This window comes from Hylobates moloch, unplaced genomic scaffold, assembly GCF_009828535.3.
Source record: "Hylobates moloch isolate HMO894 unplaced genomic scaffold, HMol_V3 SCAFFOLD_3, whole genome shotgun sequence".
Taxonomy (NCBI): Eukaryota; Metazoa; Chordata; class Mammalia; order Primates; family Hylobatidae; genus Hylobates; species Hylobates moloch.
This window is the reverse complement of record NW_026652278.1, coordinates 8927034-8954569: the sequence shown is the minus strand read 5'-3', so window position 1 is coordinate 8954569 and position 27536 is coordinate 8927034. Positions and strand designations below refer to the sequence as shown.

Here is a 27536-nt window from a genome sequence, read left to right as displayed (position 1 = left end):
CTCTGTTGCCCAGGCTGGAGTGCAGTGGCGCAATCTCGGCTCACTGCAAGCTCCACCTCCCGGGTTCACGCCATTCTCCTGCCTCAGCCTCTCCGAGTAGCTGGGACTACAGGCGCCTGCCACCACGCCCGGCTAATTTTTTGTATTTTTAGTAGAGACGGGGTTTCACCATGGTCTCGATCTCCTGACCTCATGATCCACCCACCTCGGCCTCCCAAAGTGCTGGGATTACAAGCATGAGCCACCGCGCCCGGCCATGCGCCCAGCTTTTAATCAGATTTTGGAGTAGGGGAGTGAGAGGAGCTGGTTGGTTCTTTTTTTTTTTTTTTGAGACCGCGTCTCACTCTGTCGCCCGTGCTGGAGTTCAGTGGCACAATCTCAGCTCACTGCAACCTCCACCTCCCAGGTTCAAGCAATTCGCATGCCTCAGCCTCCCGAGTATCTGGGGTTACAGGTGCATGCCAGTCTAATTTTTGTATTTGTAGTAGACACCGGTTTCACTATGTTGGCCAGGCTGGTCTCGAACTCCTGACCTCAAGTGATCCACCCGCCTCGGCCTCCCAAAGTGCTGGGATTACAGGTGTGTGCTACCACTCCCAGCTGTTTTTTCTTTAAATTACATGTATTTATATTAAAAAAAAAAAAAAAAGAGCATGAGTCCATTTAAGCAATAACACGTTAATGTGGCAAAAGGAGACCCACAAATGACTGACGTTTTGGCCACACTGACGGGGACTGTACGACTCCCTCCACTCTATGTGGGTGACCAATGGGAAGTCTTATTTGAGCCTCATAAGTGTGTCCAGACACAGCCAGCCATGTCGTAATGCAGAGCACTCATCTGCTCAAGACACATTTGCTGAGCGTCAACCAAGTGCCAGTTGTCAACCCAGATTCCTTGTCCTGAAGGAGCTCCTACTTCTGGAAGGGTGAGATGAGCAGAGTCCTTTATGCTGCACTGTGACACGGGTGGCACCAGGGTGTGATCCCAGAGTGCTTTGGGAGGCCATGAAAACCAGCCTGGGGGCAGAGGAAAGGTGGTGGTCACCGGAACTGAGTCCTGAAGGCCTGGGAGGAATTAGCCAGCAGAGGAGGGAGGTAAGCAGGCAGAAGGTCAGCACATGCCCACAAGCTATTTTTCTGGTGTTGGTGTGTATTTCCAGCTATTGTCATTCTCCCTTTGCCCAAAGGACTTCGTCTACATTTCTTATAGGGTAGATTTCTTGGTGATGAATTATTTCCGCTTCGGGTGTCTGAAATATCTTTATTTCATCTTCGTTTTGGAAAGATATTTTTGCTGGGTACAGAATTCTAGGTGGGCATTTTTTTCTTTTACTGCTTAAAAGACGGCAGTCCACAGTCTTCTCTCTTGCATTGTTTCCGACAAGAAATCTAACGTCTTATCTTCGTTTCTCTGTATGTAACATGTCTCTTTTTTGTCTGTTTTATAAGATTTTCTCCTCGTCACTGGTTTTGAGCAATTTGATTATGATGTGCCTTAATACAGTTTTCTTCATGTTTCTTGTGTTTGGTGTTCATTGGGATCTTGGATCTATGGATTTATTATTTTTATCAAGTTTGGAAAAGTTTCAGTCACTATTTCTTCAAATATATTTGTGTCTTCTCTCATCTCACTTTTTTTTTTCTGATTTAGGGACAGGGTCTTGCTCTGTCGCTCAGACTGGAGTGCAGTGGCACGAACACAGCTCACTGCAGTCTCAAACTCCCTGGCTCGAGTGATCCTCCCACCTCAGTCTCCTCAGTAGCTGGGACTGCAGGCTCGAGCCACCACATCTGGCTAATTTTAAAAATTGTTATAGAGACAGGGTCTTGCCGTGTTGCCTAGGCTGGCCTTGGACTCCTGGGCTCAAGTGATCCTCCCACCTCAGCCTCCCACAGTGCTAAGATGATAGGTATGAGCCACTGTGCCCCAGCTCATCTCACTTTGAGGAATTCTAATTGCGTGCACATCAGGCCACTTGAAGTTGTGCCATAGCTCACTGATGCTGTGTTCATTTTTAAAAATAATTTTTCTGCCTCTGTTTCATTTTGGGTAGTTTCTATTGCCACGTCTCCAGGTTCATTCATCTTTTCCTCTGCAGTATCACTTCTGGCATTAATCCCACCCAGTGTATTTTGATCCCTGACATTGTAGTTTTCATCTCTAGAAGGTTGGTTTGGATTTTTTCTTTTATCTTCCATTTCTCTACTTTTGGAACACATGGAATACCATTACAAGGGCTGATGAATGCTCTCGTCTGCTCGTTCTCACCTCTCTGTCAGTTCTGGCTCAGTTTGGATGAACTCATCTTTCTCCTCCTTCTGCATAATATTTTCCTTCTTTGCACGTCTGATCATTTTTTATTGGGTGCCAGACATGATCAATTTTACCTTCTTTTTGGGTGCTGGATATTTTTGTGTGCCCATAAAGAATTTCGAACTTTGTTCTGGGATGCAATTAAATTACTTGAAAACAGTTTGATCCTTCCAGATCTTGCTTTTAAGATTTGGGGGCAGCACCAGAGCAGGGGTTGCCCTGGATAAATTATTCTTCACAGCGAAGCCAGCAGCTTCTGAGATCGCACTCAATGCCCTGTGCATCGTGAGTGAGCTTTCCCAGCCTGGCTAGTGGGGACATACACAGTCCTGCCTGAGACACAGGCACCATTTTCTCTAGTCATTTGGTGTGATTCTTTCCCAGGCTCAGGGAGTTTCCTCCCTCACATGTGCTGGCAGTGGTCTGCTGAGTACTTGAGGGGACCCTCCACGATCTCCACAGCTCTTTCTCCATGCAGCCTTCTCCTCTCTGATTCCCTGTCCTGTGGACTCTGCTCCTAGGTCTCCCCAGAATCCTAGCTTTGTCTCCTCAGTTCAGGGATCCTACTGGTCTCTACCTGGGTTTCCCTCTGTATTAGTCAGCCCAGACTGTCATACGAAACACCACAGACTGTGTGGATTCAACAGCAGAAACTTTTTTTCTCACTATTCTGGAGGCTTGAAGCCTGAGATCAGGGTGCCGGCAAGTCTGGTTTCTGGTGAGGGCTCTCTTCCCGGCTTGTAGATGGCTGCCTTCTTGCTGTGTCCTCCCATGGCCTCTCTGTGCTTGCATGGAGAGTGCACTCCAGTGCCTCTTCCTCTGGTAAGGACAGCAGTCCCATCAGATCAGGGTCCCCTCTGACCTCATTCGACCTTAATGAATTGCCTCCTTACAGGCCCTGTCTCCAAATACAGTCACACTGCGGGCTAGTGAATTTGTGGGGGACAGACTTGAGTTCACAGCACCCCTCCTGTGCCCACAGTCTGGAAGCATCGAAGGCAGTACGCTGGGAGCAGTCACAGGAGCCACCTCATTTGTTTCCTGCATCTCAGAAGTCATTGTCCTTCGTTGCTTGATGTCCGGTGTCCTGAAAGCTGTTGGTTCATAGTTTGGTTTTCTGTTTTTTTCAGGTGAGAGAGTTTATCCCAGAGGCTAGTTTTTGAAATGATGCCCAGGCTGTCAGCATTTCCTCTGTGTGTGTGTGAATTTTGGTTTGTATATTATTTGGTTTTTAAGGCAATACCTTCACCGTTGAAAGCAAAACCTATATAAAGCAAAACTTACAAAGATTTGCCAGAGATTTGCTTCACTTTCATGGAATCGAGGGCAAATAACCAGGTTACAGAGTCTTTAGGGTCAGGTAAAATTTAGCCTGTGTTCCAGCGGAGGCCGGACAGCGTTCAGCATCCCTGCTCGTCCTTGGGGCGCCAAATCACTTTGACATCTGCTGATTGATTTCAAATTGCACAAATATATACCATTCAAAGGCGTGGCCTACGGGGGCAGTGTGAGATATATTCAAGGTGGGTTGACTTTTAATCAATACGATGACAATATTATCTTGTTTAATTTGTATGATGGTGGTTTTAAACATCAAATCAAGCCATTTATTATGTCAAAAAAAGATGAAGGAGCCCAGAAATAAAACTCTCCTGGCATCACTTCTGAGCATATTTCACTGCCGTGACAGGCCGTCATGATTGGGGACGATATCATGGGCGACGTCGGCGGTGCCCAGCGGTGTGGAATGAGAGCGCTGCAGGTGCGGACCGGGAAGTTCAGGTCAGTGCCAGCTGGAGTCAAATTTATTCACCTTTCTTCCAGGGGATGACCACGTCCTCATTCTGTTTTGTTCAAAATAAAGGGGATATTCTTTCCAAATCAAAGAGCAGTATGTGGGCATTCACTATCTTCTATGTAATGGACCTCTAAGAACAGGGCTGAGTGGTCTTTTATAGCAGACAGTGATAAAGTAGAGTGGCTTTTGATACAGGGTCTGGGTTTTGGAATGGTGTGCAGTGCAGAGAGAAATAAGCAAAGGCACTGTCCATCCTGGGCGGCCCGCCGGGGAATTGGGCCAAATTTGTGCTGCTGTCCCTTCGGCAATTCGATCAGACCCTGCACTGCGGCAGTTACAGCTGTGGGCACTCAGCCCCTTGGACAGCCTCCCTCTCCTTTTGTTCACCTTCTCCACTCTGTGAGACACAGAGAGCCTGGAGACGACAGAGGGTTGCTCAGGGATGCCCTGGAACAGAATCTCCATCTCGAGAAGAAGCTTGTGTTTTATTTGCTGGCAAAAGTCTGCCTGGCCTGGAGCAGCTGTCGGGGGTTGGGAGCTCCCGGGCATGTGGAGGGCCCTGTGGTACCCAAGCTCCAGCTCGCCTGGTCATCGAGAGGATCTTGGACATCAGAGTGTTGCCTTGCCTTATGCTAGATGGTTTCGACTGTGGCCATTCAGAGAAAGTACATCTTTGCAGATGCTGGAGAGACTTGGTTGAAACATGGTTACCTGGAGGTACTTGGATTTGGGGTGGGGGCAGTTACATTTGTCCTGAGAGGTCTGCTTAGGCAGGACCAGAGAAGACAGATCAGAGGGCCTGACCATCACTCTGAAGTCTCTCCTGCGGGTTGGGAGCCGTGGCTGAGTGCGAGGTGAGTGAGGAAGTCTCAGCGCACCTGGGTCCAGGGTCAGGAAGTTGGTCCCTTCCAGCTACCTCCCAGACCCTCCCAGGCTTGGGGGCCCCCATGGAGCCCCCGACATGTATGACATATGGGCCTTCTTTCTTTCTTGAAGTTGAGTTTTGTGGCTCCCCTTGGTTAGGCCTGGCCTAAGGGAGTGAGGGAGACCCCACTCACAAGCCACAGGAACATTTTTTCCAAGAGACCAGCCAGGGGTCCCCCAGTCCCCACTCCTGCCTTTCCTGCAAAGGTCGCAGAGCCTGGTCTTGCTGCTGCTCCCAGGCGAGGGGCTCTCCGCTGACAGCGGACTTCGGGGCCCAATAGTTGATGCCAGGTGCTGCCTGGCGTCAGCCGTCAGGAGCCCAGCCCAGCTCCCCGTGCGTCTCAGGGCACATCTGTGACCCATTAGCACAAGTGACACCTCCCTGCTTGGGAACACAGCGGTGTGGCTTGGCAGGAGGTGGAGAGGGAGAACTGTACCATGTTGTGTACTGGGTTTCTTCCAGTTCCTTGGATGAGAAACATGTCTGTCCTGAATGCCACCTCAGTTGGGGTCTTTCTGGCCAGCCCAGGCCAGGTGCCCCTATAAACTGAGAATGGGCCTCTGAAGAAGGCTCCCCACAGCCCACAAATGCAGATGGGCATGAAGGAGGCTGTGCCCACCCTACGCCAGCAAGGGTTGGTGCTTTTCACATTCCGGTTCCCTGCATGCTATTTGAAGAAGAGTATGAGGTGGGCATCCCCCATGACACTGTCTCCTGGAGAGAGAGAAACTCTTTTGAGACAGAGTCTCCCTCTGTCGCCCAGGCTGGAGTACAGAGGTGCGATCTCAGCTCACCACAACCTCCGCCTCCCAGGCTCAAGTGATTCTCTTGCCTCAGCCTCTTGAGTAGCTGGGACTGCAGGGGTGCACCACCACGCCTGGCTAGTTTTTGTATTTTTAGTGGAGACGGGGTTTCACCATGTTGGCCAGGCTGGTCTCGAGCTCCTGACCTCAGGTGAACCACCCCCCTCTTCCTCCGAAAGTGCTGGGATTATACACGTGAGCCATCGTGCCCGGCCCTGGAGAGAGAAACTCCATCAACAGTTTGCCGAATCTTTCTACACTGCCTTCTCTGCGTAGATAAACAGGCTGGTAATATTTTGGTTTTTTCTTTTTATAAAAATAGGATGATATTGTTTTGCAGCCTCCTTTTTCATTGAACACTGTTTTATGGCCTCTTTCTACAAGCGTCTTCATAATGATTTTTTTGGTAATTTTTAAAATTTCAGTAGTTTTTGGGGAACAGGTGGTGTTTGGTTACATGCATAAGTTCTTTAGTGGTGATTTCTGAGATTTTGGTGCACCCATCACCCGAGCAGTGTACACAGTACCCAGTGTGTAGTCTTTTATTTCTCACCTACCTCCCACCCTTCCTGGCAAGCCCCCGAAGTCCATTGTCTTGTTCTTATGCCTTTGCATCCTCATAACTTAGCTCCCACTTATAAGTGAGAACATACAGTGTTTGGTTTTCCAGTCCTGAGTTACCTCCGTTCCTTGAGGTCTCCGACTCCATCTAGGTTGCTGTTAATGCCATTATTTCGTTCCTTTTTATGGCTGAGTAGTATTCCATGGTGTATATATACCACATTTCCTTCCTGCCTTCCTTCCTTCCTTTTTTCTTGATGGATTCTTGCTCTGTCGCCCAGGCTGGAGTGCAGTGGCGTGATCTCAGCTCACTGCAAGCTCCGCCTCCCAGGGTCACGCCATTCTCCTGCCTCAGCCTCCTGAGTAGCTGGGACTACAGGCGCTCGCCACCATGCCTGGCTAATTTTTTGTATTTTTAGTAGAGATGGGATTTCACTGTGTTAGCCAGGATGGTCTCGATCTCCTGACCCCTTGATCTGCCCACCTTGGCCTCCCAAAGTGCTAGGATTACAGGCGTGAGCCACCGCGCCTGGCCTCTTCCTTTTTTTTTTTTTTAACTTTTAAGTTCAGGGGTACATGTGCAGGTTCACATGTAGGTAAACATGTATCATGGGGGTTTATTGTACAGATTATTTCATCACCCAGATATTAAACCTAGTACCCATTAATTATTTTTCCTGATCCTCTCCCTCCTCCCTTCTCCACCCTCCAACAGGCTCCCGTGTATGTGTTATCCTGTGTATCCATGTGTTCAGATGCTGTAGGAAAGGAATCAGTGTAGTGCCGGGCACACAGCAAGCCCTCAGCAAATGGCCAGGGTGGCGAGCACGTGCGGCCACTACCGTCCATATCCATCCGTGTCCATCCATATCCACCAAGCTCCAGACATGGAGTCACCTGCCTCTGTTAAAGAGGATGGGACTTAGCCCGTTTGTTCCTAACGAGATTTAAAATGTCAGATCTTTTGATTTGTTTGTAAGGATGCAAATCTGTGTTTGTTAACATGCCGGACAAAGGGAGAAGAGTGTTAGCTTGGCTAAGGTGGGGACTCAGTTGCTGGGGGAGGCCACATGGGCATCAAAGGAGGTGGGGCTCTGCGTGTGTAGCTGTGCCCCAATTAAAGGGTTGGGAGGTCTCCCAGCCACTGGTGACTCTCTGGAGCTGCGCTGTCAGACACAGTAGCTGCGAGCTGCAGGGGGTGACTTGTAGCTCGTCCACAGTGAGACGTGCAGGAAGTGTAAAATACACACTGGATTTCAGAGACTAGATGGGGAGAAAGGATTGTGAAAGAGCTCATGAGTATTTTTTTATATCGGCTGCATGTTGAAATGCTGATATTTCGTGTTAATTTCACCCATTTATTTAAATTTTTGTTAACGTGGCTACTAGAAAAGGTTCGCTGGCCTCTGCATGAGTGTTGGTGGCCCCAGGTGGCAGCTGCCCTCCTCCTGCACTGTCCCCTTCTCCCTCCAGATGGTACTCTCGGTACACAGATACACTGAAATGCTGGAGGGGCGTGGGGTCCTGGATGAGTAGCTGATGGGGCCTCGCTCTCTGGAGGGCTGTTTTGGGACTGGAAGTGCTTGCGTGGTGCTCCCTATGGATGTGTGGCCGGCCCGGGGCCAGCACACAGCCTCTGGAGTCAGCCGGGCACCTGCCACTGGGCCGGTATCCCTTCCTTCCAGGAAATGCCCCCAGCCAGGCTCTATGGAGCAGCACCTTGCCCTTCCAGGGCCACCCCCAGCCCTCTGGCATCTCAGCACGGCCCCGTTCTGCACAGCGGTGAGCCCCCCACGGGCAGCAGCTGTGTCTCCTCTGCAGCTGAGGCATGTTGTCGCAGCCCTGTGCTGAGCCTCTCGTCTCCTGCGAGTGGCCCAAAGAGGCCTCACAGGAGCCACTGACCACTGGATGGGTCAGCTGGGCATCAGAAGGCCTTCCAGGCTCTGTCCTCTGTTGGTGGCCTTGGCCTAGCCTTGGCTGAAATGGGAGAGTGAAGGGGGAGGAGGGGTGGCCTTGTCCTGGGCCCAGGTGGCAGAGAGCCCTGTGGTGGGTAACTGTGCTCACACTTGGTTTGAGGCCAGGGCAGGATGGGGAGGCCGTCCAGGCTGGGCAGCTGGTGGGCGGGGGAAGCGGTCAGTCCTCCCAGTCACTGGCACCAGGAAGGGAGAGAAGCCGGAGGACTGACTGAGGCCTCCCACTGGTCCTGCTGCGGGACGTGCCCTCAGCCAAGGTCTTCTAGTACGGAGCACGCACTTACACGTGCACACACACACACGATTGTGTTTCTGAGGCAGCTGTCAGAAGTCTGAGAGGCCGAGAGGCGGCTGAGGAGTGGCATTCGGCCGCTCACTGGCAGTGAGATCTCCTTGTCACCTTGGATGTATCCATTTCTCTTGCTTTCATTATAAAATGGCCCAAAGAGAGTGAAGCCTCGGGGTTGGGAGAGATTGCAGGTGGCTTAGCTCTGGAGGGAGAGTTTTGCAGGGCCTGTTACCCAGTAAAGCGTCATCCCCGGGCAGGCATGTGTGGAGCTTGGCCCGGCAGGGCTGCCCAAGAGCCCTGGACAGGGAAGCACAAAGCTTTCTTTTCATACCTGCTCCCTGTGGAAGTCCTGCCCAGCCAGGGTGTGGCCCTCACCTGGCTGGCAGGTAAAGGCCTTCTGGGTGTCCCCCACCTGCCCTGTTCCCGGGACTCCTGGTGCATTGGACATGGCTGCTCCCCTGGACCCCTCGAGGTCTCATCCAGCCACAGCATTCCTGCTGCCCAGGCCTTGGACGAGAGTGTCTCCTCCGTGGGGGGTCCTGTGCCGTGGGTGGCAAATCCTCATGGTGCCATGAGTCCTGCAGCCCCAGAGTGTGCTGCTGCCCTGCCCTGAGAGACTTTTTCAGATGGGACAGCTAGGACCTTGGCCAAGGCCACCTGGCAAGGTTTTACAGAGGCTGGACTGGAACCTGGCCACCCCCAGTCCCCTGGGCGAGTGCTTTTGCCTGCACTTTTCCCTGTTGGAATGTCCTGCCCTTGGGGCCACATTGTGCAGCAGTCACAGGGCCCCGCCTCACTCCAGGGCCCAGGCAGGGCTCCACGTTTGGATGCGGGGCCCAGTGGGTAAGTGCACTGCTGCCCACGGCCCCCAGCACTGTCGCCCCTCCCTGCTTGCCTGCCTGTCAAGGCAGCCCTCATCTTCCTTGGAGGATGGGGCTGGGCTGGCAGCCTGTGCCCTCCCATTCTGACAAATGAATAGAGGGAAGGGACGTTTTACCCAGTTCCAAGGTGCCCTCTCTGTCCTCAGTGGAGAAGGAAGAGCCACTGGCACATCTGAGCCGCAGACCCTTCCTGCCTCTTATATCCCCACCAACTTGTCTTCCTGTGGACATGCCAGAAGCCAGACAGTGTGGCCCCTCACCATCCCCATCACTCTGTTCCCTGTTCCACGCCACAGCCCGCAGCCACCACCCAGTCAAAGGCGCCACTGCCTGGGAAGCCCCGCGCTAGTCCTGGAGCTGCTGCGTAAATAAAGCCGCGATGCAGAGCTCGCCTCAGGTCTTCTCTTATTGTTTACCCAAGGCTGGCAGATGTTTTATGAGCCCAGAATGTTCTTGACAGTTTGCCCTTCTGAGAGGGGAAGTTTCCTGGACCGTGATTCCTGACGTCCTGCAAGGTCTCTTCTAGCTGGGGCCTGGGTGCTGAAGGGGTTTCCCCCCAGCGGGGCAGCCAGCCGATCTGGGATTCCAGCCGCCTTGCACAAAGCTGGAAGACGAGGGGCTGCAGGGTGCGTGGCTGTGGAGCTGGCTGGGTCGGGAGGGAGAGTGCCCCCACGCCTGGTCTTTGACCTTGGAGGCGGCTGCCATCAAAGCAGCAGCTTGTCCTGGGTCTTCCCAGACTTTGCAGCGACGGACTCCAGAGTGTTTCCTGTTACGAGAAGGCTGTGGATTCGCTTTGCAACATGACAGATTTTTCTTCTGTGCTACGTGGAGTGTGAGGGAAGGAAGTGAACCTGGTGTTAAGTTTTCAGCAGTCACATGTCAAAGTGAGTGGCTAGCAGGGCGGCGGGGGGTCCAGGCTGTGGTGGCCCTGGTCAGCCTTCCAGGAGTCAGGACCCTCCTCCTGCCCTCCAGCCAGGGCAATCCGAGCCAGCGCCCGTGGAGAGAAAGGGCCAGTGCTGGGCTTGGGAGTTCACTCCAAGTTCCTCAGGTACTCATCCTGGCAGTGCAGGGAAGGAAGGGCACCAGGAACAGGCCTGTGGAAAAATCCACTGTGCAATGAGTCCATGAATCCCAGACATCCTCTCAGCAGCCCTCTGGTCCTGCCGGGGATAGAGGCTGTGGCTTCTGGTGTAGGTGGGCACTTCTGGGCTCAGAGGGGTCATTTAGCTCACCTGAGGTCACACAGAGTGGGACACAGCCCAATTTAAGCCTGTACACTTTTTTCTTTTGTCTCTTTTGGTAACAACTTTATTAGAAATCATTCCCATGCTATATAACTCAGTGGTTTTCATACATTCACAGGGTTGTGCAGCCGTCACCGCAATTTTGTAACATTTCATCACTCCAAAAAGAAGCCTCAAATCATTTAGCTATTATTAGCAAAGCACCCCCCACATTCCACCCAGCCCCAGACAATCACTAATCTACTTTATGTCATACTTTTTCTTTTTTTTTTCTTTTTTTTTTTTTTTTTTTTTTGAGACAGAGTCTCACTCTGTCACCCAGGCTGGAGTGCAGTGGCATGATCTTGGCTCACTGCAACCTCTGCCTCCCAGGTTCAGGCGATTCTCCTGCCTCAGCCTCCTAAATAGCTGGGATTATAGCCATGCACCACCACGCCCAACTAATTTATGTATTTTTAGTAGAGATGGGGTTTCACCATGTTGGCCAAGCTGGTCTCAAACTCCTGACCTCAAATGATCCCCCCGCCTCGGCCTCCTAAAGTGCTGGGATTACAGACATGAGCCACCGTGTCTGGCCTTATGTCATGCTTTCATTTGAAAAATTTAGAAAAATTAAATTGGCCCAGGAGTTTGAGACCAGCCCGGGCAACATAGCAAGACCTCATTTCTATTAAAAATCAAAATTAGCCAGGTGTGGTGACACCCACCTGTGGTCCCAGCTACTCGGGAGGCTGAGGCAGGAGGATCTCTTAAACCCAGGAGGTCCATGAGGCTGCAGTGAGCTATGATCATACCACTGCACTTCAGCCTGGAAATTTTTAAAAATTGTGGTAAAATATGTACAACAAAGTATGACGTTAAACAATTGTGATGTGAATAAAATTTGAATACATAGCATAATGAATAACACAGCGAACACTCTAAGGTCAAGAATTAGGAGGCTATCAGCTCCCCAGAAGACCTAGTCCCTGATTCACACGCCCAGTCCTCCGGAGGCAGCCCCACCTTGCCGTGGGCACAGTGGCTGCAGTGACTGGGCCTGCTTTGTTCTCCCACATGGCTGGCTTCCCTCCAACATGGTGCTGGCTCTTCCTTCTCTGACCTTTATCCAAATGGAATCGCACACTGTACCATTGAGCTGTGGCTTGTTCATCGTGTCCTCTGTGGCTCGAACACCCCTCTCTGCCCATCCCTCGGAGGGAACATCTGGGTGGGTCCCAGTTTGGCCCTTCTGCACAGGCTGCCAGGACTGTTACGGTTTGTGTCTCCTGGACACATGGGCGTGAGTCCTTCTGGGGCAGATCTGCTGATAGATGGCAGTGCTGGGTCATGCAGGAGCGTATGTTCAACTTGACCAGATGAGGCCAGACGGGTTTACGCCCCCACCACGGGGGACCCTGTTGCTCCCCGCCCCGACCATCACGAGCTGTTCTGGGAGGGAGGCCCATGTTCTTCTGGACATTGTCAGCACGTGGCAGTCCCGGACGCTGGGCCTCCTGAGAGAGTGGGGAGGAGACCCGAGGCGGAGGCAGGTGTGTGAAAGGAGGCTGGTGGGGTCCACATGGCTCAGCAGGTGAACGTGGGGTTTCCGGGGGGCAGATGCCCCGTCGAGGCCCCCATGGCTTTGTCTGGTTGGGGCAGCGTCAGCTTCCTCCTCCTCTGCTGGGTTTCCTGCCTTCTGTTGGCTGCTGGGGCAGGGGAGACGGGATTAGGTACAGTCACCCTTTCTGGTACTGACCTTCGTTAGCATTCTTGGTTCCTGACCAGGGCTGCTTCGTGTCCAGGGAAAGAGGGGAAAGGTGTTAAAACCTGAACCCCCCTGCTGGGCTTGGTGCCGCCTGTGGGAAAACCAGTGGGCTGAGGGCTGGGGGGCTCTGAGCTGAGGAAGGGGGTCCCAGGTGGAGGCCGGGAGGTGGCTGCAGAGTGAGGCCACGAGGCCTGGGGGTTGGCCCAGAAGGTAGGACCCCTGTAGGCAGCCTCCCAACCCCAGGAATTTGCCTTTTGGGAACGTGCAGGTCCCTCGAGGGTCCTGGAAGGCTCTGGAGTGGTGGGACAGGGATTGAGGGAGCGTCAGCAGGGCCCTCGCTTCTCCCTAGAGCCGCTCAACAGATGTTGCAAGGCGCGTGCTCTGGGCCTGGTGCTCACACGTGCTCTTCTCCCAAGACACTCCCTGAAGCGCATTCCCCAGGAGCTGGAAGGGGGATAACGCAGGTATGCCTCATGGCGGGGCCAGTGCTCCTGCTTACACACACTCGGCCTCAGCTCGTCTACACCCTGCAGCAGCCCAGAGAAGCTGCCCACCTTCTTACCCCTACGATTTAGATTTGCAAATGGAAGCCCAGAGAGGTGGAGTAACTTGCCCAAGGCCACACAGCCTACCAGTGTCAGAGTCGGGATTCGAACTCACTTCTGCCTGACTCCAAGGCCTGTGCCCCTGAACATTCTCAAGCCACCCCCCAATTAGCCAAGTGTTGCTGGAGCTCTGAGCAGGGGCCGGGCCTCACAAAACAATAGTAGCCAGTGTGGGGGCTCACAGGACTGGTCAGCTCCCACCCTCCCCCGCTTTGGCCCCCTCCACACACACACGACCTGCTGCTGAGCTGGACGTAAGCAGGACTTGGCTCCGGGGCCTTCTGACCTAGGGCAGGCCCTGAAGTCGGTCATTAGACCCCACCCACCCACCTGAGAGCCTGGTGGAGACGTGACAGGTGACAGCCCCAGAAGTCCCATCGTTGCTGCCTTTGTGGTTAAAGTCCGCGGAACCCGAGTGCCCTCTTCCCCTCCAGTGTATGGTGGGGAGGTGGGGAGGGGACCCAGGCGGATCTGGGCAGCTGTGGCCAGGCCGCAGCAAGCAGGGGAAGAAGAGGCCCATAATGAACTTGCAGCAGGAGCTATGGCCACCATCCTAGCCAGGCCGGCCACCTGCCCAAAATGGTCTCTAACCTTAACATGAACCTGGGCCGCTTGGGCTCTGCTGGATGCCCCCAGGGCTGCCAGAGCCTGCCCGTCACAGAGCCCCTCTGAGACCTGGAGTCTCACCTGAGTCCCTCTCGCTGCCCACAGGGCTGGCCTCTGCCTTTCCGCTGCTGCTCTGTGGCTTAGGAACATGACCAGGGCTGGTGGCGCTTACAACCCAGGGGCAGGGGAGGGCACATCCCCCACAGCATTCACCATTGCTGCTGTGTTCTGATGTATCAGGGAATCTGCATTTTTAATCCTTTAATTGTACATCTTTTCTAGCCTGGAAAAGTGAGGAAGGAAGGAAAGGGGGCCCAGAGGCCCCTGACTCCTGTCCTTGAAGACACAGCTGGACACAGTTCTTATTTTCAGCCATCATGCAGCAGTGGTTTTATTTGTGTGCAGGTTCCTCTGTGTCGTGGGTGGGTCCCAGGATGTGACCCACCGGTGTGCTCCCCTAACTCCACTGTCCTCAGGTTAGGGACAGCCAGGGACAAGGCCCCCTACTCCAGCCTCCAAACGTAGTTCCAGGCTGGAGTGCCCTGTGCCCAGGCCCAGCCTGATAGCCCCGGGTGCTCTCCCTGACTTTTCATGAGCCCAGGGGCTGAAACCAGAGCAGCAGGGAGACAGAAAAGCCCAGCCCCACCCTCCAGAGGGGGAGTCCAGCTGCCCGGAGACCCCAAGAGCACTGCCAGAATCTGGGTATGAGACCCAGTCCCCTGCCGCGTGCTAACCATGTAACCTTGGACGTGATCTCTTTGTGCTTTTTTTTTTTGTTTTTTTTTCTTTTTGAGATGCGGTCTTGTTCTGTTTCCCAGGCGGGAGTGTAGTGGCGCCATCATGACTCACTGCAGCCTCTAACTCCTGGGCACAAGTGATTCTCCCGCCTCAGCCTCCCAAATAGCTGGGAAACAGGTGTATGCCACCAAGCCCAACTAGTTTTTAAATTTTTTGTAAAGATGGAGTCTCCCTATGTTGCCCAGCCTCCTGGGCTCAAGTGATCCTCCCGCCTCGGCCTCCCAAAGTGCTGGGATTGCAGGGGAGCCGCTGCGCCCGGTTTGAGCATGATCTTTGCCTTGCTTGGCTCTGGGTTTCCTCATGTGTCAGGTGGGGCTGAGCCCCAGCTGTGTGGGCTGAACAGGGGAGGGTTAAGCTCGGCCCCTAGGGTGAGGCCCGCCATGGTGGTGGCTCCCGCGTGGCGTATTTCCCTAACGGTTCCCATTTGGTCTGTCCTGCTAGACCAGGCTGGTGGGACGTACATTGCCTCTGGGGTTCTGTCCACCCTGTGGGTGTGGTCCACCACATGGTCATGGTGGCTTTCTAGGGTAGACTTGACCTTCCCCACTGCCTTTATTTATTTATTTATTATTTTATTTTTTTTGGAATGGAGTCTTGCTCTGTTGCCCAGGCTGGAGTGCAATGGTGCAATCTTGGCTCACTGCAACCTCCGCCTCCCGGGTTCAAGGGATTCTCCTGCCTCAGCCTTCCAAGTAGCTGGGAATACGGGTGCCTGCCACCACACCTGGCTAATTTTTGTATTTCCAGTAGAGACGGAGTTTTGCCATGTTGGCCAGGCTGATCTTGAACTCCTGACCTCAGGTGATCTGCCCACCTCAGCCTCCTAAAGTGCTGGGATTAGAGGCGTGAGCCACAGCGCCTGGCCTTCCCCACTGCCTTTAAAATCTCGATGGTCCCCACTGCCCATGGGAGGAGGCCCAACCCTGTCCTCTGTTAGCCCCCTGGTCCCCATAGATATTTACCAAGCACCTACTATGGCCAGGCGTTGTTGAGGATGTGGGGGATCGAGTGAATGTGGCGGGTGTCCCCTGCCCTCTAGGGCTGTTCTTCCTTCCAGGGAGGGAGGTTCAAGCCCCTCTCCTGACGCCCAGCTGGCCTCTCAGCATCGTGGATCTCTGCTCTGCTGGTCCCCTGGAGTGGCCCTGGGGCCACCACCTAACACTCTTGTAGGAATAAGAGTTATTTTTTATGGCACAATCGCCTGTGCCCTGGGTTTGTGAATTTGGGGGATTCTTTTTTTTGAGACGGAGTCTTGCTCTGCCGCCCAGGCTGGAGTGCAGTGGCGCGATCTCAGCTCACTGTAAGCTCCACCTCCCGGGTTCATGCCATTCTCCTGCCTCAGCCTCCTGAATAGCTGAGACTACAGGCACCCACCACCACCATGCCCAGCTAATTTTTTTGTATTTTTAGTAGAGACTGGGTTTCACTGTGTTAGCCAGGATGGTCTCGATCTCCTGACCTCGTGATCTGCCCGCCTCGGCCTCCCAAAGTGCTGGGATTACAGGCGTTGGGGGATTCTTAAGAAGGAAAACCACCTGAAAGTGTGAGGTTATTAAAAACAGAAACCAACCCACGCACCCACCACTGGCGAGCAGCCCGCACCGCTCCCACCTGACCAGGGCTCCCTTCTCATGGGCGAGTGAAAGTTGCTGAAAATAGGCCTCCTGGTGAGGAACCTCCCAGCCAGCCCCAGCGCAGCCACTCCTATCGGTGGCACTGAGGCTGCACTCCGACTGTGGCATCCCCCATGTCTGTCCTCGTTACTAAGCAAAGATTTGTGCAGAGGCGTGCGCTCCACTTTGCAACGGTTTCATCCAGGAGCTCAGGGCCGGGGGCTCCATGACCATAGATTCAATCTCCTGGGCCACAGCCATCCGTGAGCGGGGGGACGAGGGGCCACACCCTGCACTCTGTCCCAGCATCCCCTCTCCCTGGAGCCGTGCAGAGATGGCCTCGTTTCGTCCCACACTCACATGCGGGTCCTAGACACCGGCTCATGCACACACACACACACGCACGCACCCACGCTCTGTCTTTGGCCTGTGGGAGGGCAGGATCCCAGCCGCCCCAGCGGGGAAGGGGCGTGGGGAATCAGCCCTGCAGATGCGGTGTGAGGGGCAGACCTGGCATGCTGGTCTTTGGCAGTGTGGTCCCAAGTGGGTGCGGCTGGAGAGATGCCTTGCCACAGGGCCCAGGCCACCCGCATGCATCCCATGAGGCCGTCCAAGCCCGTCTGCCCTGCATCAGAGAGGACACCCCCGATGCAGGGAGGGAGGAACCTGGTGAAGCCAGGAGCGGTGGGCAGGGGCCAGCGAGGATCCCCAGGCCCCCAGGGCAGTGTGCATCCGGCCTTCTTGCATGCCCACCTGGCATCCTCCCTGCCGCCTCCTGCCTCCCGCCCTACCCTTCCTGCATCCCGCTCTCATTTCCTCCTCCCCATGCCACCTGCTCGGGCCACAAGAGGGCGCCTTGCTGCCAGGGATGGGACAGGCCGGGCCTGCTGGAGCCAGGGCCGATGTACGCACAGCTGCATACACTCACCCGGGCCCACATGTGCTCACGAGGGGCCCCCATACCCACACGATCCCACATCTTCCACATGTGCACACGCCAGGCCCCACAGGTTCTCAGGCCCAGGCCACACATCCACAGGTGCCCACTCTCATGCTGGCCTCATAGTGCATGCGCACACACACACACACACACACACACCCACACTCACGCCCAGACCCCCCACACCCCAGGCCGCACATGTGGCCCTGCTCACACCCCACTCATTCCCTCCCAGATGCCGCGCCACCCCCATGCCCTGTGTGCCCTCTGCCTCTCGGGGCCCTGGGGGCCCCAGCTCCAAGAACCATGAGCTTGCTTTAGCCAGGCCTCCACAAGCCTGCCCATTCCTCAGGACACCGGCCCTCTCCTCTGCCACCCTTCATGGGTGCAGACGATGAGCGTGGAGACCACCACAGCACGCAGGGCCGAGGGTCACCATCAGAGTCTCCTGCAGCCCTGGAGTCCCAGGGCCTGAAGCAGGCAGAGCGGCCGAGGTGGCTTCACCAGCCTCACCAGCCCGTCCTTCTTGTCTCCCTGGCACCTTCTCAGAGAGAGGCCTAAGAATACGCTCTGGGTGTTGGGGGCCTCCCAGTGTTCCCTGCGAGTTTGGAGAGGCCAGGTCCCTGGGATGAGGACACCCCCACCCGCCAAGCTCCCCTCCTGCCAGTCCCACCTGGAGCCTTCGTGCATGCTGTCTGCGCCCTTCACTTGTCCCGCCACCTCTTCCTTGGCCTGCCTGGATCCTGCCATATCCTCAAGGCCTTCCCTGGTGATGGAATTCCAGAGTCCTCCCAACTGCAAGGGCCTGAGGGATCCGCTGCCCCCCAACCCCCCACCCCATCTCAAGGTCATGTGCTAATCCCATGCAAGCTGGGGTGTGGGCTGGCTGCCATGTCAAGCTCGTTTCTGTTGTACCCAAAACACAGTCTCACCTCCAGAAGAATTACCTGGCACTCCCTGGAGTCCCCGCAGCCTTCTCATTTTCAAATAATTTTTCAGATTTCTGGAATAGAAAGAAATTCCATACACCCTTCTCCCAGAGACAGACCCCATTCAAGCTTTGCCAATCATTCCATGAACTCCTCTAGAGAGAGGAAGACCCAGTCTGGGGACAGGCAGCTCCCTCTGTTCTCTCTGGACTCCGTCCTGGAGCACATCCCTGTCCTCGCCTCAGTTCTCACAGATTGTCAGTTTTGAAGATTATGAGACAGTCATTTTGTGTGGTGTTTTCTCACGATACAACCCAGGTTACGTGTTTGGGGCTAGCATTGCACAGAAGTGGTGCTGTGCTTGTTCTCATAGGCATGTAATGTTGGTTTGCCCAAATATTGGTGATGTTAACCTTGACCTCTTGTTTAATGGCGACCACATAACGTTGTGGTTTTCCCCTTTGTGACTGGTACATATTTGTGGGGAGATGCTTTGAGGCGATGCGATGTCCCACTTTCATCTGCCAGTTTTAGTGTCCTTTAGTATTTCTTGTTTGAATGAATGATTTCTATGATGGTCGCCAAATAACTCCATCATTCTTCCTTGTATTTACTCCTGGCATTTTACTTTAAGGGAAGATGTTCTCTTCTTTCCACTGGTTTATGTACGCCAGTGTGGGCTCCTGGCTTCCTATGTGATTCAGTGGGTTATCATCTGTTAACCGTCATTATTGGGATATTCAGATGGTCCCCGACGCAGGCACTGGCAGCCCCTTCAGGCTGGCCCTGTGACCTTTGGGCACATCCTCACCGTTCTTTGAGCCCTTCCTTGCATTTTGGCCCAAAAAGATGTTTCAGCTTCATTTGTTCAGTCTTTGCTTCAGCCCCGGAACCGGCCATTTCTCCAAGGAGCCCCAGTTCCTTCCAGTGGAGAGCGCTGTTTAGACTCTCAGCCCAGGGCCCCAGGTGTGCTTGTGTCTCTGGGCATTGCTGCACAGGCCCTGGTGGTGGACAGAAGTAGTAAAGATGCGCATGGTATGCAGGCGTGACACACACATGCGTCCGTGCTTACCCTGCCCACCTGGACCTGCCCAAAAGCCTGAGCTCACACCAGTGCCTCTGATTCCAGTGCAGCAGCACAGGGCTCCTTCTCACCTCATGCCTTTACACGTTCATGCCTTCCTTCCACAGCAGGGAGAAGCCTGGCTTCCTCATTCTCTCTCCATCTGCTTATCGCTCCATCCCATGTAGAGCCAAGTCCCTGACCTTGCCTGTGGTGGACACTCTGCGTTTGTTAAACTGAATAACCACAGTCCTCCCTATTGGGAGAAGCCTTTTCAGCTTCCCAGACCATGTCTGCATTTGTGGTTCTCATCCAAGCCTCGTGGGAAGGCATAGAAAGTCTTCTCTGTTTCCCAGGGAAGCTGCAGGCTCACCCAGGGTCACCCAGCTGGTAAGGGTGTAGTGGGACAGTGCCAGCATGTCTGTCCCAACGGTCCCTGTGACCTCTATGGAAGATTAGCCACGTGGTGGCAAAGTGTCCTGGGGAAGGGGCTTTCTGGGATGTCCAGGTGCTCGACTGGGCTGGGACTTGTACTTTGGAATTGAGAAGAAGCCCAGGCTCAAATCTTTGCCCCACTGCTTGCTGGCAGGAAGACTGCTGAGCCTCAGTTTTCTCATCTGTAAAGTGGACTTATTTCCCAGGTATCCTCAGCACCTTATTACAGGAGCTCCATTAATACATGGCTGCAGGAGGTAGTTCAGGGAAGCAATGGGAGTGGAGTGCTGGGTGCATCACGGCCTGGGGTTGTCGGCCTGGCCTCTGCAGGCATCTGAGATATTCCTGAGGGCAGATTCGGCCAGGCCCACACTTCTGGATAGAACCACAGGGCCATAAACTGAGACCATCGAGGGAGACCGCTTGGCTTAGAAAACTCGCCCAGGCACCATGTGCTCTGATTTGCAAAATGCACCCCCAGAGCAGCTTCCTGCCTTCGCTTTGTGCGGAGTTGGGAGCAGGGCGGGTGGATGGACCACGTCACCCAGAAGTTTGTGTCCTCAGATGGGGAGGGGAGAGCGTCTGCCCAAGCACAGCCTGGAGGCTTCCCTTGCTCCCCATGACCTTGTGGTGGTCACTGTCGCCCAGGCAGAGTGTGGCACACCTTGGGGACCTCCCAGAAGGATAGGCACTTGATTGGAAATGTTGACTTTTCATTTAAATAAGTAAAGGTCAGAGCCTACTGCATGGCGAGGAGATGGCTCTTCCCTGCCTCTGTCCTCTCTTACCCCCGTGTGAGTGGACAAACCCCCCGTCCTCACCCAGGTGGCCTGCTCCTGCCACCCTCACTATGTCCAAGACACAGCCCAGCTTTGCAGGCTCCTGCCGTGTGCTCAGCAGTGTGCAGGGTGATGAGATGAACAAGACCATGTGGCCTGAAGGGTCCCATGCTGCAGAGGGCCCCAGCACGGGGCCAGACCCCAAGTGTGTGCCTGGAGCGATTCAGGGGTGCTCGAGGAGGACTCAGTGGGATACGGAATGCAGGGACTGAGGCGTAGGGGGTGGCACAGGGGCTCAGGGCTGTCCCATGAGTCGAGGCTCATTGGGTTGGCAGGGACCACATCTGCCCTGGTCGATGCCCTGCCCATGCAGGCTCTAATGGCAGAGTTTGGGGATTGGGGCGGGGGATGCAGGGGGCCTGGGGTGGGGAGCTCGGGGGCAGTGGGCCAGGCAGAGCAGAGCCCTTTGCTGTGTCGGAAACCCCTCGGAGGCCCTAGGTGTGATAAGTGAGTGTGACACAGGAGAGTCCCGCTGCATGGGCCACCCACGATTGCAGAGAAGACGCCCTGCATGTCACAGGCTTGGCGGCCCATGCCGGGAATCTGGCATCGCCGTCTTTCCTCCGGTGCTGGGGAGCTCAGCAGCTGGAGGCAGATGCTGGATTGTCCTTCTCTACCGCAGCAGGGCAGGTAGCTTGTCTTTTAGTTTGTTTTTTTAATCTCCTGTATCTGTGACTCTGCAGAGCACCGACGGCAGGAAGAGGGCAGCACCGGCACATCAGAGGCTGAGGACGGCTTAGACAGGAGGTCTGGAGGCTCTCAGCCTGACCAGCCCTGGCCCAGGGCCGGGGAAAGGCCTGGGCTTTGGGGTCAAGGGCAGGGGATGAGATCTCGGACCCACGACCTAACCATTGACCTGCCTGGGCCACTTCACCCCTGCGTGCTTCCTTCCCTGTCTGTAAAAGCGGGTCTTGTGAGGGGCCTTGCAGGAAGCTCTGAGGCCCAGTGAGGCCCCTGTGGGGACAGGCGAGGCCACCATGAGTGCCCGTCCTTCCCGTCCAGTGCCTGGCAGGTTCCTGAGCACTCTCGGGGCTTCGGGCTGGGGCCCTGCTGCGGCGAGGGGGAGCGCTCCCCAGGCTGGCGCTGTCGGTGGTGTGGCTTTGGCTGACACGAGGTGGTGAGGATCTTGTTGACCTGACCGTATAAAGTAGCAATGTACTTTAAAAGTACTACTAGTAGTAGTAGAACTACCAGCCTTACAAGTGGTTCTAGGCCTGGAAAGGAAAGGGAAAGAAAGAGCGATGGAATCTGGTATTTTCTCAGGTGTCCTGGACTCCATCTGAAAGGTTTCTCCATGGGAAGCATTCCCTCCTGGGTGCTCGGCGCCTATTGCCACAGCATGCAGGCACCAGGGCCGCGGCGTAGGGGTGACACCTTGCTTGATTGTGTGGCCATAGCTGGTTACTTAACTTCTCTGTGCCTCAGCGTTTCCACTGTGGGTGGCGATAGCAACATGCCTTCTTCCTAAGGTTGTTGGGAAAACACTGATTGCAACAGTGACAGACACAGGACCCACTCCACCAGAAATTGTTCCATGAGCTTGTTTACCCACCAGACACCTGTATGAGAGAACTGACGTCATCTTCACTTTGCAGAGAGGTCAAGTAACTTGCCTAAGGTCACACAGCCTTTGAACTCTGGGAGTCGAACTCCGTCATCTATGCTCTGAACAACTCTGCCACATGTGATTACTGTCAGTTCCATTTGTTTCCACACAGTTTTAAGTTAGTCCTGTGGTTTGGTTTTATTTTATTTTTAAGACATGGTCTTGCTCTGTCACCCAGGCTGGAGTGCAGTGGTGCAATCATAGCGCACTGCAGCCTCGACCTCTGATGAGATTCTCCCATCTCAGCCTCCCAAGTAGCCAGGACTATAGGCACATGCCGCAATGCCTAGCTAATTAAAAAAAAAATTTTTTTTTTTTTTTTGTAGAGACAAAGGTGTTGCTATGTTGCCCAAGCTGGTCCTAAACTCCTGGCCTCAAGCGATTCTCCCACCTCAGGATCCCAAAGTGCTGGAATTAGCTTGGCGTGAGCCGCCTTGCCTGGCCTAGTCCGATGGGTGTTTAAACCGTGCTGGCCTTTAGGGGGTGCATGCTGTGAAGACCTGTGGGCCAGGGGCCAGGTATCAGGAGGAGACATGCCTATTGAAGGAGCTCAGAGCCGCAGGGCTGCGAGAGCAGCTGCTTTAGGCTCCTCAGGCCGTGGGCCCCTGAGCCCCAGTTCTGCTCTGCTCCCTCAGGGGAACTGGGGAGATCAAGGTGGGGCCCCTGGACCTCCCCTAATTCAGCCAGAGAAGCTCTCATCGCTTCCGGGGTTCCAGGCAGGATTCCCCTGGGCTGGGGTGGGAGGTTCTGCTGCTTTAAAACCACTGGAAAGGCTTGAGAACCAGTGATCTCCTGCCCTGTTACAGACGCGGAAGCTGGGGTGGAGCAGGCCTGTAAGGTGGGGGCTGGGGCCGGCACTGGGTCCCCTGGCTTTTCCACCCCGCCGCATGTGCGTGCAGACTGGCCGCGCAGTCCGTGGACTTGGGCCTGCCGTTTGGCTTGCTCCCGAGCATCCTGCCCAGAGGGCGTGTGGCTTTCAGGGATGCTATCTGGGGCTGGAAGTCAGTCCTTGTTTTGTCCTGGCAGGAGTCAGCAGGAGGGAGAAGAAGGGGTTAACCTGTCTGGAACCAGGAAAGAGGAAGCGGTAGTGTTCCCGCGTGCAGTCTCAAATAGACTCCTGCTCCTGCTCCGAGGCCAACCCAGCCAGGCTGGATAGAAGCTCCCCAGCTGGGCCATTGTTCCGGCCCCTCTCCCTCCACCCTGAGAGAGCCCCCAGCCCGGTGGGTCAGGGCAGGACATGGACAGGCCAAGGCTTTGGGCTCCAGGGAGGCCAAGCTGCTGGGGCCCAGAGACCCTGCCGTGTATCCCAGAGCCAGAGAAGAACCTCTCTGAGGGCTCTGTGAGCCAGAGGGCTGGGGGGTGTCGAGAGACAGGCAGGGCAGGTTAGAGTGAGGGGAGGGTGCCTGGTGCCATTTTGGAAGGGACCCCTGAAGGCAGGAAGCAGGACAGACCACCAGCCATTGGCAGAAGACCTCTGGAATTCTGAGATACTTAAATTCCCTGCGGCAGCTCCAAGCCCAGGGAACCAGACAGACTGGGGAGGATTGGCTAGAACAGTGCATCCTGGTGGGTCGTGTTGGAAGCTCTCGAGGTCCCTCTGCTGCTTGAGAGATGAAGGGATGGAGCCCTGGCTCTGCTGTGGGATGCCAGGTTGCCCAGGTTCCCCGACCTCTCCAGCAACAAAAATAATAAACACAGCATATGTAATATATAAATAATAAAAGTAACAGCCATCTTTTCAGAATAATCTAGCACTTAGAATGTGCCAGGGAACATACAAGCACTTTTCTCCTTATACAGCAAGCCTTAAGGTAAATTTTGTCGTCTCCAGGTTTTAAGTAAAGAATTTGAGAATCAGAGACATTCACAGCAACCTGGTGCACCCAGAGCCTGGCTGACCCCAGCACCGCTGCTGGCGACCCCACCTCGCTCGCCCAGGCTCCCTGCTTCCCCAGCCACCTTCCAGCTACCTTGAGAGATCCTGGGAGCATGGTGATTGTGGGGTGCATGGGGCCCAGTGAGCTGTTGGGGGTGTCAGGGTTCTGCCCGCGAGATCCAGACATGAGGACCTGGACTGGCAGCTGTGGGTGGCCTCATGAATCAGGGATCAGAGATAGTGGGCAGCAGGCGGGCCCAGCCCAGAGCAAGCTGTGCCACTGGCGATGCGGGGAGGCTGGCCCCATCAAAGGCTGGTGGAACTGGTGGAGACTCCTGTCCACTGCCCAGCACTAGGCCTACAGCAGACACCGTGAGCCCCAAACTTCCCAAAACCCCTCCCTAGTCCCACAAGATGGTATCTGCGGACCGTGCTTGTGAGAGATGGCAGCCAGGCAGTCCCCACAGGGCATCCATTTTCAGCTGCCCTCGCTTCTCAGACAAGGAAACTGAGGCCAGAGAGCCAGGTGGCCCAGGAGCTGGCTTCCCCATTTCCTGTTCCTGTGGGCCCCACTGCAGTGCCCACGGGCCGGGCTGATATTGCCCGAGACTTCGGAGCTCTGACGGGTGCGAGTAACTTAGGCTGTGTGGACACAAGCTGCTGGCTCGAGTTGCCCCATTATGAATGTGTGTGGGTCTGTGCCCCTATCATGTGCCACCACAGGGCCCACAAGTGTGCTGAAAGGGAAGGACACGGCCAAGGGGCCATGGTGGGCAGGAGACCTTCTTGGGGGTTCGGTGGTGTCCTTGACCCCACTCTGACTGAGCACTGCCCCAAGGCACTGCCATTCCAGGCCGCCTTCCCTGAGCCTCCCACCCCAGGCCCACCGACCTGCTGGGTCCTCCCACCTGCAGGGCCCGCCATGTGGGGCTCACCATGCGGGGTCACCATGTGGGGTCACCTTGCGGGGTCACCATGTGGGGCCACCATGTGGGGTCACCTTGCGAGTCTCACCATGCAGGGTCACCATGTGAGTCTCACCATGTGGGGTCTCCGTGCAAGTCTCACCATGTGGGGTCACCATGAGGGGTCACCACGTGAGTCTCACCATGCAGGGTTGCCACGCGAGTCTCACCATGCGGGGTCACCATGTGAGTCTCACCATGTGGGGTCTCCATGCAAGTCTCACTATGTGGGGTCACCATGCAGGGTCACCATGTGAGTCTCACAATGCGGGGTCACCATGCAAGTATCACCATGCGGGGTCGCCATGCGGGGCTCACCATGCAGGGTCTCCATGCGGGGTCACCATGCGGGGGTCACCATGCGGGGTCACCATGTGGGGTCGCCATGCAGGGTCACCATGTGGGGTCACCATGCAGGGCTTACCATGTAGGGCTTCAGGAGCTTGCTGAGCACCCTCCCCACCCACAGTCACTCTCCCTGGGGTCTGTAAGCCTCCCTGGGCCTGAGCAGCTCCCAGCCTTGCTGCTGCCTCTCTGCTTCTTGGCAGTGAGGTCTCCTGGTTGCCTTCTCTCAGCCCCTTGGGATGTTTTGCGTGAGGAAAGGAGGCTTTGATGCCGCGGAGCATCTGTACTGCCCACTCCGTGGCTTCACAGGAGCAGCTGGCTGTTTGTTCTGAGCTGTTCCACCTTGTGCCTGCCGGAGGGGAGACAGTGGACAGGCATCCCTCTCCCCAAGCGGTGGGGTGGACCCCCTGCCTGCTGTGGCCCCGTACCTGGGGGCCACGCACCACTGCCGTGGGCCGTGCAGCTGCTAGGAAGAGTGTGCTGCTGAGACCCGGAAGAGACGGAGGATGAAGTTGTGTTGCCAGATAGGCCATTTGTTCCGAGACTCGCATGCCTGGGAGAAGCCTGGGAATTAACTAGCTCCTTCTCTCCCATCCCATTTTACAGAAAAGTGAGACCCAAAGTGGTTTCTGACTTGCCCAGAGGTCATAACTGCTTGGACACTCATGGTCCTCAGAGCCCAGGTTTGCTGACCAGTGCAGGCTCTCACAGCCACTCAGCTCCTGCAGCCGTGGTGTGGCAGAGGAGGGAAGCACTTCCTGGGATTTACGCTGCCTCCCTGACATTTCAAGGCCCTTCATTTCTCTAAATATTGGAGGGGTTGAATTATTTTTAGTTCAGCCTCAAGGGATCAGAGGATAAGCTTGCAGCAACATTGGCAGATGGGCTTCTTCTAGTGGAGAGTGGTTATTCGGGGCCTCTTATTGAGAGAATCGGGTGATTGGAGGGAATCTGGGGTGTCCTGAGGCATACCAGAGGACCCACAAGTTTTTCTTGTGGCTCGTCTGCCATCGGGAAATCAAAATGACTCCCCTCGTCCTGAGTTCTCCAGGGTGTGGACCTGGAATGCTTAAGGCGAGGCAATGGTGTATCTTTAAGACGAGCACAGCTCCGGAGCCGTTCGAGCGCCTAAGGCCACGTCCTGCTCAGGACACTTTGGGCCTCAGTTTCCTTATCTTTAAAATGGACAAAGTTGGCCGGGTGAGGTGGCCCTGCCTGTAATCCCAGCACTTTGGGAGGCCAAGGCTGGCAGATTGCTTGAGCCCAGGAGTTTGAGGCCAGCCTGGGCAACATGGCGAAACCTCATCTCTACTAAAAGTACAAAAATTTGGCTGGACATGGTGGCTCATGCCTGTAATCCCAGCACTTTGGGAAGCCAAGGAGAGCGGATCACTTGAGGCCAGAAGCTCGAGACTGCCTCTACTAAAAATACAAAAATTAGCCGGGCGTGGTGGCTCACTCCTGTAATCCCAGCTACTTGGGTGGCTGAGGCAGGAGAATCACTTGAACCTGGGAAGTAGAGGTTGCAATGAGCTGAGATCGTGCCACTGCACTCTAGCCTGGGCGACAGAGCAAAACCCTGTCTCAAAAAAAAAAAAAAAATTAGGCATGGTGGCACACACCTGTAGTCCCAGCTACTCAGGAGGCTGAGGTGAGAGGATTGTTTGAGCCCAGGAAGTTGAGGCTGCATTGAGCTGAGATTGCACCACTGCACTCCAGCCTGGGTAACAGAGCGAGACCCTGTCTCAAAAAAATAAAATAGACATAATAAGAGTACCTACCACCTAGGGCTGGGGAGACCAGAATGACATACCCTGCCAAAAGCACGCACCACACTTCCTGGCACACAGCAAGGGTTCAGCAGTTACCAGCTTCTGCTCATTTTCTTGGTGTTCTCATCAGTATGATTATTTAGGGAAACTTAGGTCCCCAGATAACCGTGGGGAGGGGAGGGCTTTACCTCCAGGTGCCCCGGCCCAGCTGTTCCTGCAGCGCCGTGCTGTTTCTGTGTCTGTGCACCTCGGTGGAGATGCTGTGGGTGGGTGGGCAAGTGTGCCTTGTGCTGTGGCCTCCAGAGACAAGGAGGGTTCCCATCCAAGCAGGGCCCTGCAGCCCAGGCACATAGCCCCGCCCTGTCCCTCCAGGTCCACATGGCTGTGGGTTCCCACCAGGGGGCGGCAGTGCCTTGTGGCCCGGGACCCAGCCTGGTTTCTCCCGCTTCGTGACCAGGCTAGGGCCAGGGGGGCTGTGCAGGACGGGGCCTTTTTACCGCTGCCTGGAGCCACTTGCTCACCAACCCCACTGACAGCTCTCAGTTCCCCTTTCCCCCAGCGCCGTTCACTCTGAGGCACAGCACAGCCTTGTGCTTCTGGCCCCAC

General features: G+C 55.1%; 1 protein-coding gene across 4 annotated transcripts in view; it reads left to right on the top strand.

The window, feature by feature from the left end:
- The window catches only part of LHPP (phospholysine phosphohistidine inorganic pyrophosphate phosphatase), a 148262-nt gene that overhangs the window by 47932 nt on the left and 72794 nt on the right, over positions 1–27536 (top strand). For 2 of the 4 annotated variants that reach the window (XM_032175710.2, XM_058435914.1), the window contains exon 6: positions 4008–4099. The exons of the other annotated variants lie outside the window; for them this stretch is intronic. In XM_032175710.2, the coding sequence (XP_032031601.1) occupies positions 4008–4099 (92 nt within the window). The remainder of the gene's footprint in view (positions 1–4007; positions 4100–27536) is intronic. 4 annotated transcript variants of the gene reach the window in all.